At 41.0% G+C, this 16,609-nt stretch overlaps 1 protein-coding gene across 1 annotated transcript in view; it reads right to left on the reverse strand.

The window, feature by feature from the left end:
* Window positions 1–677: 677 nt before the first annotated feature.
* The window catches only part of slc27a6 (solute carrier family 27 member 6), a 24,941-nt gene continuing 9,009 nt past the window's right edge, over window positions 678–16,609 (reverse strand). The window contains exons 5-10 of the mRNA XM_012816192.3: window positions 15,558–15,752; window positions 9,458–9,548; window positions 8,653–8,851; window positions 8,338–8,435; window positions 7,775–7,905; window positions 678–3,373 (exon numbers count right to left, since the gene is read on the reverse strand). Of these exons, the coding sequence (XP_012671646.2) occupies window positions 3,197–3,373; window positions 7,775–7,905; window positions 8,338–8,435; window positions 8,653–8,851; window positions 9,458–9,548; window positions 15,558–15,752 (891 nt within the window). The 3' untranslated portion in view covers window positions 678–3,196. The remainder of the gene's footprint in view (window positions 3,374–7,774; window positions 7,906–8,337; window positions 8,436–8,652; window positions 8,852–9,457; window positions 9,549–15,557; window positions 15,753–16,609) is intronic.

The raw sequence follows: 16,609 nt of genomic DNA on the forward strand, positions 1-16,609 counted from the left end.
AAGTCACGATAGGCGAAGTGTAGGCCCTTTTAAAATTAAGAAAAGATCTAAACTCAGTGTCTGAACAGTACTTTAAGCATGCCCATTTCCCAGCTCATTAAGCGTTTCAACGGTATATGCATTGTGTAGGCCCATATGTTGTTAATTAGAAATTCCAACAAAATGAATGTTGGATTAATTGATAACAATGGTGAATAAACAACAGTGTGTGCCTAATGTGAAATATGAGTATTTTATTATTACTTTACTAGCCTAGGAAGAAAAAAAGAAAAGAAATGTGACCAGTGTGAAGGTATGATTACTTGGGGATCATCTCCTATTATGCAATCACATTTAAGTATACCTAGATGACAAACTTCAGCAATGTGCATTTTATTAAAATGGATTACTTTAAACATTACATCTCCTGCAGGATTCAGCTCTTCAGTACATGGAAGAGTCCACATTTTAATGAAAGTGTATGAAAGGACAAGCAACAATTGTAATACTGATATCCTTTAATCCTTGCCTAGTGTTTTGTTGTAAGCCCCTACAGTAAGAACCTGCATATAGGCTTTGGTTGTTGTGTAACATAGTTTCTTGTTGTATGCTTGGCCTGCATATGTAGCCTACTACCCTACTACCTATCTAGCCCACGAGGGGGACATTCTGTTACAGAGAGAACTCACACACTGGAGGACATCTTTTTTCTTTATTCCTTTTAAATCACTCAGAGCACAACAGAGCATGTTATGATTGGTGTGACCATTCTGTCTTCACAGTAGTTTTTTTTTTGTCATGGCTGGAAAAATGGACATGTGAAATATAACAACAACACAGGAGACGCCGCAAAGCATGACAATGGCCTGCGCTTGTGGCATCCAGTCCATCACACAATCCACTTTACATCATTTGAAATGAGTCGTGAGTAAGACAAAAAATAATCCCTTTAAGACATTCCAAGGTTTCACGGGGCGGTTTCTTACCACCAAAAAAAGAATATAATAACAATTTTCACAAGAAACCGGTAACAATGAAAAATAGAAATGTATTGCTTGCATAGATAAATTATATGGAATGCTGTTGCTCCATGCCCCAACCACATTATAAAATGACAGAAACGATGATAAATGACATAACATGCTAACAAAATTGTTCCAAATAATGTTTAATGGCATGTATTAAAACATATTTTACATATGTTACAAAGATTCTGATAGTTGACAAAAACATGTATATGTAACTAAGAATATGTGATTGGTGACCAATGCTGAACACTGGTGTTTGAAATACATTCAAACCTAAAAGACAACGTGACAATTAGCCGTCTTTAAGACTATAAACTAAGCACAATCACTCCCATTTCAAGCTAGAAAATAAAACATCTATTTAACATCATAGATAATTCCAAAATGCCCAGCAAAATGCCAAAATATTTCACCAATTAAAGATATACAAAATGTTCCCGCATTAAATTAACAAAATCAGCCATGATTAAGAACACATCATAAAAGCAATGATCACACACATTTCAGCACAAGTTATAGACACCCTTATAAACAACTAGACAGCATCTCTGTAAGCTGTAAACAACTTGAATCCAAAAACTGAAACTGTGCATTCTTTAAAATATCTCTCTCTCTCTCTCTCTCTCTCTCTCTCTCTCTCTCTCTCTCTCTCTCTCTCTCTCTCGTCTCCTTCCTGAGTCTAAACACACTGTAAGAGGGTCCAGTGAGACACAGAAAACAACAGTAAAAGTAGATATACTGAAACAACATTTCTTTTAAAGAAGGAAAGGTAAACAAAAGTGAGCAAACAGGGAGAGAAATGTGCATTTTGAGATTTCTTTGTTAGTTGTTATGCGTATTGTAGGACGGGATTACATGGACATACACAGAAATGACCAGAGGATATTATCATTCTGGGAAGACACAGGTGCTGTGCAGTAACCTTGATTCTTGAATCGTTTTTTTAAAGAGACCACGACCTGTAAATTCACTTGACACTGGTGTGGTAAGGAAGTCATATTGTTGATAAGATTCTTTCTCAAGAGAGTTTTACAGTCATTGTGCAAGGACAAGTTTTTCCTGTCATATAAATAGCTATGAAAGATAGGGGACAGGAAAATGAAAACATGACATCTAAAGGCACTATCCCCAGTCGTATTGCAACATATCTTCTCAGAACAGAAGAGGACCGGACAATCTCCAGGTCATGAACATAAATACCTTGCTTTATCTGATCTGAGGTTGTATGGCATGTTAACCGTACCGTTTGTGCACTGCCTTGTGCATCCAAACAAGCCTTCAGAGGGCTTCCCTACAGTAACATTATAGTGGATTGTGATGTCAAGACTGTCAGGATAGAGTTCCAGCATTGTGCACTGCTTGTAGTTTTGTAACTCTTCTATAGACTATAACAGCATGGTGTTTCTACTTGGTTAATGGCTTGATTAATGACTGCAGTCTTCTGCAAAGTTCTACGCAAAGCATGTTAACTGTTTTGCTTGGCATGGACGTTCAAGCATATTGGAATATTATCTCTCAACACGTAATACAGCAGAATCACAAACGTATCAAGTTTGACCCCACAGTTACATTGTTACATAGCACAATTACAAGTGTCCTTGTATGGTATTTGTTGTTTTTTAATTACTTTTCTTATTATGGTCAGATTTTAAAACCGCCCCTACAACAGCCAGTGTCGAGAGGAGCGGATGTGAGAAGGCAGCAGTGACATAGACTCTGAGGGATCGGCCAGGGGACATCAGCCGTGTGGTCGTCTTACCACGTTGGAAAAAAGGAACCAACGAGAGGGAGGAACCAGACACCTGACAGTCACGTAATGTTGGCGAGGTCGCTGGAACCCCAATGACCGTTGGTCACGGCTTCACGACTCGCTCGTCTTATCTCTTGCCGTTTTGGCGGAGGTCAGCGAGTCACTGTGACCCTATTAGCGTCGCTAATTCATAATTGAGTGATTTGGGTCCAGGGTGAGGCGCAAACACAAAGCAATGGTTCCATTCATTATTCACAAGTGGATTCGAATCAAAAGGCTGCTTTCGACCTCCATGCAATATACAACGTGACAAAATGACCCGACAACCCATACAAGGTTTCTCTTTTGTGACACAGCCACTGGCCATCTTATCGTCAAGGATTGCAGCTGTTTATGATCAGTTTTATTGATTGTTTGTTTGTAGTGTGAGCCGGTGCAGCTATAGCTTACACTGGCCCTCTACAATGGATTCGTAGACTGAGGTGGTCAGTGGGACGTAGCATTTCTGGGAGTAATCCAAGAAGTAGATAGGGTCTGTTATAGTGGAAGGGTTGAATCCACCTGCCACCAGTTGATATTTCTGCTGCTTCAAAGTGCTAGTCATTTCCATAGACTCCTACAAGACACAAACACATTCAAGCAAGACATTACGGCATAATATGATCAAAACATTAGGACATGCCTGGTACTTTGCATGTTTAAATTAGGAATCTTGATGTCGTCAGTCCTATGTGTTCACTTATTGTCATAAGCTTCGGGTGCATAAAATTAAACATAGACTATATATGGTAGACATCTTTTAGTACTCTATTGGTACTATAAACACCATAATGACACAACAATGCAAAACAATATGCACAACAGCTACTACACACTACAACCAGCAGAGGGCAGTGCTGTATAAAATCCATAGCCTACATCCCAGTGGAATCTAGTTCTGTGGGTGCCTCATGTTTGCCAATAACTTGGTTTTACTTTACACTGCATAAGTCAAAGCATAAAGTTCTGGTAACTGCCACAATAGTTATTGTAGAAATGTATTGCAAAATATCTAAATACGGTAAGATTGGCGTGCAGGCCCTGTGGTCAGATTGGCGCACAGATTGCCATTCTCTGCTACAGATATGTCAGCTCATACACGAGCTTGGTGTGGGGCACGAGCCTCCTCATGCGTGCATGTTGACAAGACAGGATAGCGATAAAGGTGTGCGGCTGCTTAAAGTTGGGTCAAGGCCAATACCTTTTGGCCCATACTATTCTATTAGCCTTATATAGGCTATATGGGAAACAAAAGACACATCATTAAATGGTCATGTTATAGGTGACATGATTAAGACTGTGAATGAAGAAATACAAATGAGCATATCTCTATGTGGACCTTCAAGAACATCCTGCGTTAGCACCTATTGATATTATTGTTGTGGTGTTCTGTACAATAGAGAGAAGTCTTCATTTTGAATGCATGAAAATGTAATGTTTCTAATTGCAGACCTATGCAACAGCCCATGTTTCCTTTAGGTTATAAATACAAGTATTTAGTGTTTTTGGAGTAGTCTTATAAAGGTTCAAATGCCATTGTGTTCTACTGTTAATGACATGAACTGCAATTCACGTAGCATGTAGCAGTTTTCTTTGAGTTGGCTTGATTTGTTTAGCTTGCTTTCTAAAGGATAACATGCAACAAATGTTACACATGAAACGTGCAAAATGCCTTACACTTTAATTGCTTATAGTTTTATCCTATAGAATGTTACCCTACCAGCAAACCACGGATATACACTTGCACTGCTGAAACTTGCATGGCTTCGTGACTGGTCGTGGGCAGCAACACCCACCAATCCGCATATACGACACATTATTTTTTAATGCCTGTGGTCCTCAGTAATGGCTTTTCATATAAATGGTGCCAGAAGTGAGCACCCACGGGACGACATTTTGAAAGATGGTTCATTTTGTACTTCCTGGGCTAAAGTAACTAGAATGTCATTGGTCATTGGCCACTGAAATGAATGGGAGTGGTACTTCCTCACTCTCTCCAGGTCTATATACCTCCATTGGTTAGACTGGTGCACGGGCCAGGGGTTGTTTTGATCAGACTGGCACACAGGCCCCACGGATCATTCACCTTTATCAGACTTTAACAAACTCCTGACAAACTCCAACAATTACAGGCATTCCACACCGATCAAACAAAACTCAATAATCGTTGGAAGTCTGCGTTTGTTGTGATTTGTTGTGCTGGTATAAACTGGCCTTGCAGGAATAAACCGTTTATCTCAACTTAAGCCAACAAATTCCATAACTGCTTCTACAAAAGGGCATTCTGTGTTAAAATACACTTAGGACTTCATCAAACTATGTCAAGAGACATGAAGTCTTTAGTCTAATGTTATCACTTAATGTCTTAGTCTTAATGTTATCACTTACTTGGTGTATATGTGGTGGAAATGAAAGCTTGTTTGTAGTCTATTGCCGTTTTAAATGCCATAGTTGAAATAAAACACACAAACTAATCTCTGTAAAACTAATCTGTGCCACTTCACAGTACGGCCAACAGAGGGCAGTGTGGTATAAATTACATGACCCACTTCCCAGTGGAATCTAGATCTGGGAGTGGCAACAACTGTTTGCCATGCCAACAACTTGTTTTTACTTCTTACTGCAAAACTCAAAGCAGACAAGCAGTAGAGATTATGTACATGGTACATTTTGAAGTATGGCAAACAAATAAATAAATAAAAATAAGGAAAACATGAAAAACTAAATCTGGCCCCTTGAGTCCATTAATGATGATTATGGAGACTGGCAACACAAACAGACAAGGTTGATGTGATTTCTTTGGACTTAAACTGAACTTCCTTTAGCCAGATAAGACAGGGTGAAATCAGTACAGTGAACCCAGAATAGCATGGTCCGACCCTGAACTCCCTGAACTCCCTGGTAGACCCAGGTTCTTCTCACTGAATCTACTACCCTCCTCTTAGTGCTGGCTTTGAAGCTGACCACAGCACAACTTCACAGAGGTTTGTGACACAGAGTCAGGATGAGGGAGATCTGATGTGTTCCCTCTGATGGGAGCTCGGGCTAATTGGAGTATGGAGCATGGAGCCTAGCCGCATCCTATCGCTAAGCTGTGTTCTGCCGATGTACAGCTGAAAGAAACCTACCGTGCTAAAAGACAAGCCTCAAGTTCCATCAGCACAGCTACACTACTACAGGTCTACCAGGCATAGTGTTACTAAATAAATAAAGAATAAAACAAAAAAATAACGTAGATATCTTGTATGAATTAAGAGCCTTCCAAGACGCAGCTGTTCAATGCTGATAATGGCGTGTGTTAGCAAGTGATGAGACCAGTAGGAATGTCACAGACAAAGACATTGACTTGAGCTCTTCACAGGAAGAGGTTATGTTAAGGTCACAATTTGGTGAAGCTGAGTTGATGAACTCACTGGAAGAGTTGATGTTAAGGTCACAATTAGGTGAGGCTGACTTTTGATCAGGAACGAAAAACAAGAGGTGACATGACACACCTGCGTGTGTGAGACGACCACAGACATGCAGCCGTCTTCTTTTGAAGTGTGTCTGTTCCATCGTTAATTAAGGTTACCAGGTGCGTCACGGCCTGCCAACAGACACTCACACATGCCAGCTGAGGGTAGCTGACGGGTCATAACGAAACCACTAAAGTCTGTCAAAAGTTCAGACACTTAAATACGGCAATTAAGGTTACGTGAAGTCATAGCAAAACAACACGTTTTTGTCAAATGTTCAGACACCAAAATATTTTTCCATTCCCTTTGGCATAGAAACACTAATTGCCAGCATTTCTTCCTAATAAGAGACACGCAAACTCCATTGGGGATAGATACCCAGTCTCACCTATGGCCCTAAGCAGCGCTTTATTCATTCATCTCTATGGATCAGACCCAACCAACGCCCCGGTGAGGACGGTCTGTCATTCATCTCATTCCCCTGCAGGCATAAGACGCCATGATCCGGGGAGATGGGCATGATCAGGAACAGGGTGAGCTGGCGGTTTCGTTGGTATAGTTTCTGAGCGGTTCACACAAATGGCTTGAGGTCTATATGTGCTAATATGCCGTCAACCACCAAATGCCAGAAAGGCACAGAGTTTCATGTGATTTGACATTGTGTCTTACAGAAGAGCAATGAAAGTTCAACACGGACACATTAATTCAAAGGATAACTAGCATTTATCGAACGATCCTTACAGAAGCAGAAAAGCAGATTGGTACTCTTCAAAGTTCTGATAACAATTCTTTAAAACAATTTGAGTGCTTTAATCATCTGCTTTGTGCATTATCACTCGTTAAATATATTAAAAACAAATGACAACCATGACTGTCCTTGTGAAAAATCAGTGCATTAAAGTGTACTAAGTATTAAGTACACTTAATATAAAAATGTTACTTTATACATATTTATTTTGGGACAAGTTAATAGTACTGAAGTACATTTATGTTACATTTAAGTGGGGATGAAACAGGCATTCACAAAAGCCCGGAACATCCAGTTAAGGCCACTGGCTTATACCATACACATGCTGAGGAGTCCTGGGTCACTAAAGGTTAACTGCTTCACCAGGCCATGCTGGCCAAAGATGAACACGTGACAACATGACCCACATAGGCTACACTCGTTGGAAACAAAGTGGGACGCCAAACACAATGCTGAAACGCAAGACTGTCCTTGGAATAATGCACTGCTTCTTAGTCCTCCCTCCTACACATAACAAAAGACTCACCACAATGTTCTTGAGCCTCATTTCTATTTTTTTCTAATGTGGACTGACTGTCCAGTAAGTCATGTCAGTAACATTATGGTTTTCTTGAGCCTCATGTCAAATTTTTATCTAATGTGGACTGACTGTCCAGGAAGTCGTGTCAGTAACATTATGGTTCATACCACTCTTTGTTAAGTGCTTTCATTGTGTATACTGGCATCAGAAACCAGTTGCTTTAACTATCTGGCTACACCAGTGGACACCGCGTACCTGTAGTCTTATGAAGAGAGGGCGTGCATAAGAAGGCAAGTCCATGACTGCAAGGTCGAACAGCTTCTTTCCATCGAACGTGAAGTCAGGTCTTACAATGATGGCGGCCATCCCTGCTCTTCCCTCATTTCCTGTTGACAAACATCAAAGCTACTTTTCATTTCCTGTTGCATCCACATTCCACTAGAAAGAAGCACATTTGCCTTAGTATCATGTATCATGGTGAGAACTGAGGGGTATTCCAAGTACATGATTTAGTGACAAACCTGAGTAAGCTAGCTCAGAGTAAGTGGTAAACGTCCTAATAGAATAACCCTATGGCTTCATTCTCCTGGCAAAACAAACCCATAGGGCTTTTCTTTTGGGAGGTTTACCACTTATTCTGAGCTAACTTACCCAGGCTTGTCACTAAGCCATGTACTTGGAATACCCCCCTACAGACCCGAAAATTAAACATTATTTGGATGATCCATTGACGTTCCAGCCCAGCACAGAACAAGCTCCTGGAGGACATTGACTTTCGGCAAATATTTGATGCTGATGCCATCAGGAAACCACATTACCTTGAACCTCCACCCCATACACATTGACCTCCTGAATAAAGTCTACGAGGCCGAGGATCTCAGTCACTTCTGTAGTGGCCACATTTTCACCCTTCCACCTGAAAACAAACATCAACTTACTAAATATCCAAACAAACCACAACTTGCTGAGCAAACATACCTCTGTGGTGTAATACGACTACTCATGAAGCCCAGTTCAATCACATCCACACAAACATCAACAATAACCACAAATAATATTTTTTTTTACACTTGTAAAAACTGAGGTCCAACTTCACCATAGAAACATACTGGAGGAACATGTGCTCCCCTTACCTGAAGGTGTCTCCAACTCGGTCCTTGAAGGAGATGAAGTCCTCATCGTTTTCGGCCATGAGGTCCCCCGTGTTAAAGTAAGAGTCCCCTTTGGTAAACACATCTCTCAGGATCTTGTTCTCCGTCAGCTGTTTACTGCCAGCGTAGCCAAAGAACGGACTTTGGGAGTTTATCTTGGACAGCAGCAGTCCCGTTTCACCTAAATAAACGCAAGAGTGTCGTATGAGTCCATGGGATCCACGCACGATTTCTTCCGCAACACACGAGTACTGACCTAAGGAACGCACAGTGCTTTCCACAAAACTCACTCTCTGTGCTTGGTCCTATGAACACCTGAAGTTATAGAGCTGTTACAAAGAGGTTTCTCATCCTGGTGATTTTGGACTGGGAGTCTATCAAATACACAAAATAACCTTACATTTGATGAATTCAGATATAAATAGAGAGTGCTACTTGCTAAGGAGCACTGCTTCTAAGCCATTTGGCTAAACCTAATTGTACTTAGTAAGGAGCATATTGTCTTTCATTCAGTGATTTAGAGTCAAATAAAATAGGAACTCTATAGTGACTCATTGTTCATGAAATCCTCACTAAAAGTGAATGCCATCAAGAGAAAAGAGCTGACAGACATTAAATCTCACAAAGTGCAACTTTTAGAGCAATTTCAGTGAGCAACACTGGTGCTAAAAAGTCAACAAAACCAAACAATACATAACCAGAAGTTCTTAGAGGTAAAATAACCATTCATTAAAAAAACAAACCCAGTTAGGTATTGCTTGGATAAAAATGAAAGTTTCATCCTCACCTTTCTTGACTGATTCACAGAACCCCCGCTGGTTCCTCACAATTTCGTCTCTCACCATGTCGTACTTCACCAGGACATACTTGAACAGGAGCTGCAGGGGAGAACAGCATATAGACCTGTGTCAGTCTTACAGAGGTCGGCCAGGGAAGGACAGCATGTAGACCCGTGTGAGTCTTACAGAGGTCGGCCAGGGGAGGACAGCATGTAGACCCGTGTCAGTCTTACAGAGGTCGGCCATTCAAAGGGTGAACCCCTCAACCCTCACGTAGGTGCGGTAGCACCAATGCAATGGGCTGTGGTAACTATCCCCTCATAAACACCTGAGTCAACCCTGGGTGAGTCTCATGGGCTCAAGCCCTTAATAAGGCTTCTCATTCCTGTTACACGAGGGGAGTTCACATGAACAAAGCAAACCTACGACCTTAATAAGGCTCCTCATTCCTGTTACACGAGGGGAGTTCATATGAACAAAGCAAACCTACGACCTTAATAAGGCTCCCCATTCCTGTTACACGAGGGGAGTTCACATGAACAAAGCAAACCTACGACCAAGACAAAACATACCACCAACAGCAACAAAAACAACCTTTAAAAAAAATGAGCTTTACTATTATATTTGCAGGGGGAACATATCAGTTTTGTACGTGGTAACAGGATTCACTTAAGATCATGGCAAGATAGAAATAAACACTAGACGTCAAGGTATCACTGACCGCACTAACATTACTGAAATTGCACTACGAGCAGATGCCTCCGCCTCCAGAAACACGCTCCTAGCAAACATGGCAGTGGAGTGCAGAAGAATGTCTGTGGTATGATTGGTATGTGTTGCTTTTTGTTTATGTCTCCCGAGGCTCGTAGCCATGGTACGGTCATACTCGCTTTGAGAGTGTTCATGAATGCTTCATAGGCACATAGGCCCACATGTAGGAATCTGTGAGGATACAAGGAGCACATGTTCATATCCAGTTCCAGGAATCGTAAATCAGATTTAACTCTGTTTGAGAGCAAAGAACAGGTCTTCTGCCTCGAATGCTGTTTCACTGCTTGGGGGCAGAGCTCTACCCTGTGAACAAGTAGGCAAGGCAAGGCAAGTTTATTTATACACCACAACTCATGGTTAATTCAAAGTGCTTTTTAAATGAGCAGAAAAAAGAACATAGAAAAATAAGCGATTAAAAAAGATGTAGTGCATTATAGCAGTTAAAGCAACATCGAAAAAGAAAAGATTAAAACGGAAGTTGAGTGCATTTGATCAGTTAACAAAAAGCAGCTGAGAAAAGTTGGGTCTTAATTCTAGCTTTGAAACGGTTGGCTAAAAGCTGCTTCACCTGTGATCGGAAAGGTTGAGCAGGTATGTTGGTCCTGTCCCAGTAATTGTTTAGTATGAAGGCGTCTAGATTCTTCTTCTTGAGTAGGGCCTTTATAACAGCTGTTTTTAGGGACTTAGGAAATGTGCCAGACAGCAGTGATATGTTTACAATTTTAAGCACGTCTGCTGGTAAGATGTGAAAAACAGATAGGATAACAGATAAAAGCTGTTAGGCCAAGTATCTCAGCAGCATGTGGAAGAATATAGTTTATATTGCTTATGATGATGTTAGAGAAGAAAGGCTTTGCATAATTCAGCATTATATGTGCAAATCATCTCTTTATGCCATTTTCTTTATGTCTTTTTTTAGGAAGTTTAACAGTTGGGTTTTGTTCCCATGGTGCTTTCCAGTTATGGTGTTTCATGGTGTTAGTATGTAAAATAGTTTAAATTAAAAATATTAGCAACTTTCTCTGAAAAAAAATGCTAATTGGTTCTCTTTCTGATAGGTACTGGTACAGCCGAGTTAGTGAGCACACAGTGTCCTGACTTTAACCGAGAGCTTTTAAATATACTGTAGATGCCTCTGCGAGATTTAGCGCTTCTGCATGCCGACTCCCTGAGTTGTCTGTGAGTCTCTTTGGGGAGTTTCTTGGTCTCTGCAGGTTTGGCATGGGAGGGAGAGAAAGTAACGAGTGAAGGGGGAGGGGGGGGGGGGGGGGGGGGGGGGGGGCAGGTGCTTTGGGGGTTGGACCCTTGGGAGAGGTGGGTTTGGCATGGGAGGGTGAGAAAGTAAGGAGTGGGGGTGGGGGTATGGGCAGGTGCTTTGGGGGTTGGACCCTTGGGAGAGCCGGGTTTGACATGGGAGGGAGATAAAGTCGGGAGTGATAGAGAAGTTAGCAACATGCCGTGTCATGCTAAGCTTAGCTCACGCTGAGGGCCTCACTGGACAGAACAAACTGTAACTTGCACGACTGTCAGCTCACAATAAATGAAAAGAAGCCGAGACTTACACATTTGGGGTTTTTTGTTGCTTTTTTCCCCGTTGTATCATACTCATACCGAACTGTGATGTGAACTGAACTGTGACTTCTGTGTACCGTTACTCCCCTAACATAGAGCACACACACACACACACACACACACACACAAAATATAAGCGTGCACACACACACACACACACACACACAGAACACAGAACACACAAACACACCGCAGCCTCCTTTAGAAAGACGCATTAAGGTCAAGCTTACATTGTAACTGCCCTGAAAAGCACGGTTACCCAATCAAAGTGACTTTCATTTCAGCACGAGTGCTGGCATACACACCCTTGTGTCAAAGAGCAAAAGTAAGATGCTAACCTAACCGTTCTCTCTTTCTCTCTACCACTAAAACCCTTCAGCAGAAAATAAATCGGAGATTTTCTTCCTCACAGATCTCCAGGAACTCTTTTTTCGAGGAAAGTGAGGGACTTATGCACGTGAACATTTAAGCTTGTGGAATTTTTATTTTCACAGATCATAGAACTTGTTTGTCAAATCTGCCACAGAGTAAGTTTGTACCTCAACTGAACTCTTATGTAGATTTACTGGGATGTAGCAGGTTGGCGTCAGTGTGCCCAAAACTGGGTTATGCAGTGCTTCGGCCCTTCCTCCCATCAGGGAGAGTGGGTCATTACACTCATATCTATAAACATTTTATGAGAACTTTTTGTAGTTGACTTCTTCTCATTAGAGATGTGTGGAATGATGTCCCTGATTTACAGGATCAGTTTCTTCTGGCATTTTCTATAGCCTACACTCAGGTCTTACTTCCCTACTTGACTCACCAGTGATGGGAAGCTTATGTGACAACAAACCCCTGGTGGCAGCATTGGCAATTACAACAACATCAAAGTACTTTTATGCAAACTCTCCTTCAAAACTGTCCTTCAAAACTGAAATCAACATTTAATTCAACACCGCTAAGAGTAATAACACTGAATCTCTACACTCGTAATGAGAGTGTGCAAATTATTTACTGATCACTGGTCATATATAACAGTAAACTGATGATCACTTGTCATATATAACTCTAAAGGGTACAGCTAATTTGTACGGTTGGCAGTAACTAAACTGTACAGAGCCAATGCAATGTAGTAACATGAAATATAGGTATGATTGAAGATTAGTGTCAAAACTTGTATTTGTAAGGTGAAGTTAAAGACAGTGTGCCTACACAAACTACTAATTCCAATAGTTACAAAACATGTTATGAGCAAGTCATGGCAACCTACTCTGCACTGAACTCCTGACCTCGTAACCAGACAGAGATGCTTAAGTGATTAAATCACAATAAGTCTTGGTTTGTTAACAGTGTCTTAATGAGTCATGACTCTCAGGCAAAATCCACTTAACTTCCCACCAAGAACCATGACAGGATTGTATAATTGTGTTACACGACAGTTGAATACATTTCACATGAAGTCATATTCTATGTTCTGATAATAATCCTCCTTGCTAAATCCATCACAGCTAGATATATGGAGTTTTGCTTTAATATATAATGACCTTATCAGTGAAACTGTACATAACAGCACTGGCACATGTGTGATGTCATTTGAAAATGTTTGGTAATGCGACCACTAGGTCAGGTGCCACTGATGCTCTGATGGATCTATAAATAACTTAAGATAGTGTCTTACAAAAGATAATCCCCCACAATGCTCTTACAGCAGCCTCTTACGACTGTCAGCACAGAGAGAGAGAGAGAGCCTGATCATGTATTATGTGACCACTATGGATGGGCAAGCCCAGAACAATCTACTGCTGGACATACAGCCATAGCAGGAGGGCATCATTGTGAATGGATGTGTACCCTGTTAAAAAAAAAAAGTAGGCTACATTCAGCTGATTCAGGCACAAACTAAATGAGCAAAGAGCATAGAGATATGGCAATTTAGGTAACTGATGCAAGTGTATTGGTAGAAGAGGCATAATGCAAAGATTATAGAACTGCATATGGAAGATTAGCTGTTCAGTCCTGGTGATTTTACTGGCCACTTAGGTCTTTCTATATCAATGTCAAATGTGTTTTACATTCAAACATTTCACCAGTATTCAGACGACTGGGGGCATTACAAAGCTCAAAGCTGATTCAACTCTTACAGAGCTGAACTGAGGCTCTCTCAAATGACCTGTACAATTATACACCAGCCAGTGATTATCTGAAAATGACCCAGGCTACTTACTCTGAGCCATCTGTCTCAGCACCATAGGCCACCTATTCCCTCCTGGTGACTCGGAGAGGTCTTCTCTTACACACAGTACTGATAAGGTGGCCTGCCGGAGACAATCCTTTGAGTCTCACATTTGTATCTGCTTGCAGAAAAGCCTGGACTAACTTCAACCCTCACAGTTTGAAAGAACTGTAAACCGAAAATTCCAAACTCAAATGATGTATCAGTAGGACTGAATGTGACTGAATTCGCAAACCAACATTTTAACTGAAAATAAAAAATAGCTATTTTAATAGCACAAAAAAGCTTACGTCTATTTGCAAATAAAGGCTAACAAAAACAGATTCCATTAATTTGTTTTGTGAACAAACAAAAGCCAACAAAGAACTGACTGTATCAGTCTAGTCTGTGAAAGAATATCTTTGGGAGCTGCAATGAGGTCATACAAGGCCAGAGGCCTACAGTGAAGTCATTCTTTCTCTCGGCAAATACTTGCTGTTTGTGGGGGGACTTAATACTACAAACTAAACAACCAGAGTGGCACAATAAGGAAACCCTGTGTGCTAGCTGGGGTAAATATGCATGCAGCATATAACTACAACTAAATTGACCAATATGCTGGATATTTGGAGTAAGGGATAATGTATAGTCCGCCGGTCAGTATCGAACTAGCTTCGTCCTGAAGGGATTTATGTTCTGAATTTATGTACATTAACTCTCGTATTATACAGTTACTTGCCAAAACGATAATAGACATTCTTCTAAAATACGGTATCTCTTTTTTATTGATTTTGCTTTGTGTATTCCACAAATACAGCTTTAAAGTTGCAGGTGTTGCATAGCAACATTTTACTAGCTGACTTAAAGTTACAATGAAAAGAATCCCAAAAGTGAACGGAGTAGTAGTAGATGCGGTATTCTATGAAATATGTGTTAAAAAAACAAAACCTGTTGCCAATGGCAGCTGTCATTATAAAGAAATATTGGAATTCCGAGCGCTGGTATGGCCAATTCAAATCAATGGATCACTTTGATGCATTCTGAGGAGCGGTATAATAATGATGCCAACTACTAACTACCAGGACTAACCAAGAAAGCTAATAATTCAAATATTGTCAACCTCCTTCAGTCATTCCTACATTTTAGTTATCTGGAAAACAGCAAGACCATGAATGAACAAATGTCCAAATTGGTTGAATGTAATTACACACAAGCTAATAGATTGGACACCAACCTCCCAGTGTTAGACAATGTAGTTCTTCTGTTATGTCAAAATCAGGACCTTGCTAACCTTAGTGGTGCACAGTGAAGCTTAGTTGAAATGAGTGCAAGCAGATAAACTGCACTCTTCCAAACATCCTGCAAATACTTCTGGGTAAAAAATATGTGCTTGTGAAGTGGCTACAGCTCTAGGTAATAGGAGAACGTTTTCCAGGGCCCAGCTTGAGGCGTCTTGAGGTGCAGGAGATTGTGGTGCCTTGTAAGTTCTTCATTCAGCCTATCCCTACACCACAACCCCTTACCCCAAGGTCCCTGTACTACTAATTGGACACAGAACTCAGGGCACTGACCTTGTAGATGAAGTTGGAGCGTCCGACGACGCCAATCTTGCCAATGTGGTTCATGAAGCAGAGGTTGCCCTCGGTGGAGCCATAGAGCTCACACATGCGGACCTTGCCGAAGCGCTGGTGGAACTCACGCCACACATCCTGCCGCAGGCCGTTCCCAACACCCATGTGCACTTTGTGCTGCTTGTCATTCTCTCCCTGCACAGACACACACACACACACACACACCGTTAGGTGAAAATACACTCAAGTTACCTCAGGACTCCGGAGTTGCATATAAGTATATTTATTCAACAACAACAACAAGCTTGTTGGGATCACTCGCGTCCTGGCAGGCCAGAGAGAGAGCCCGGGCTCACTCCCAGACTGCAGCAGACGAGAGAGAAGCAAAATGAAACACATCACACAAGGTTTATGTACAAAGAAGTTAGCCAAAACACTGTCAGCAGGGATAACCAGGTGGGGGGCTCTCACGTCTGAGGTCATCTTACTATACTTGTTGCAACATAATGCATCAGCAAGGCAGAAAAGAAGGACTACTAGTTCCTCTCAGCAGCCCTTGCTTACACACACACACAGAAGGTATACTTTTAACATGCAAACATACACAAATATACACAAGAGTAAATAAACAAGAGTAAACACATAAAGTTCTCATGCATTTTGGCATATTGACAATGCATTGTTTGTAAATGCATTCTTTGGGGATATCCGTTACAGAATTGAATTATTGCAGATGAGTGTAAAAGATCACTTTTTACATTCACAGGTGGGTGCATGTAAAAATGAAGCATCACCTTGTGACTATACAGAATTAGAAATTAGTAGTTATTAATAAGGACATCTCAAAATAACACGAAGGCTCACCACAATCAACTAACCTAATCTAAAAAAAACCTGATTACCACAAAGATTTTCAAAACATGAAGATAACTTCCCAAGTGTTTTGCTATTGCCAGACAATAGATATACAGTGGGGAAAATAAGTATTTGAACCCCTGCCGATTTCGCAAGTTTGGCCACTTGCAAAGAAATGTGTGATCTATAATTGTAAT

The sequence above is a fragment of the Clupea harengus genome, chromosome 12 (genome assembly GCF_900700415.2).
Source record: "Clupea harengus chromosome 12, Ch_v2.0.2, whole genome shotgun sequence".
Lineage (NCBI taxonomy): Eukaryota > Metazoa > Chordata > Actinopteri > Clupeiformes > Clupeidae > Clupea > Clupea harengus.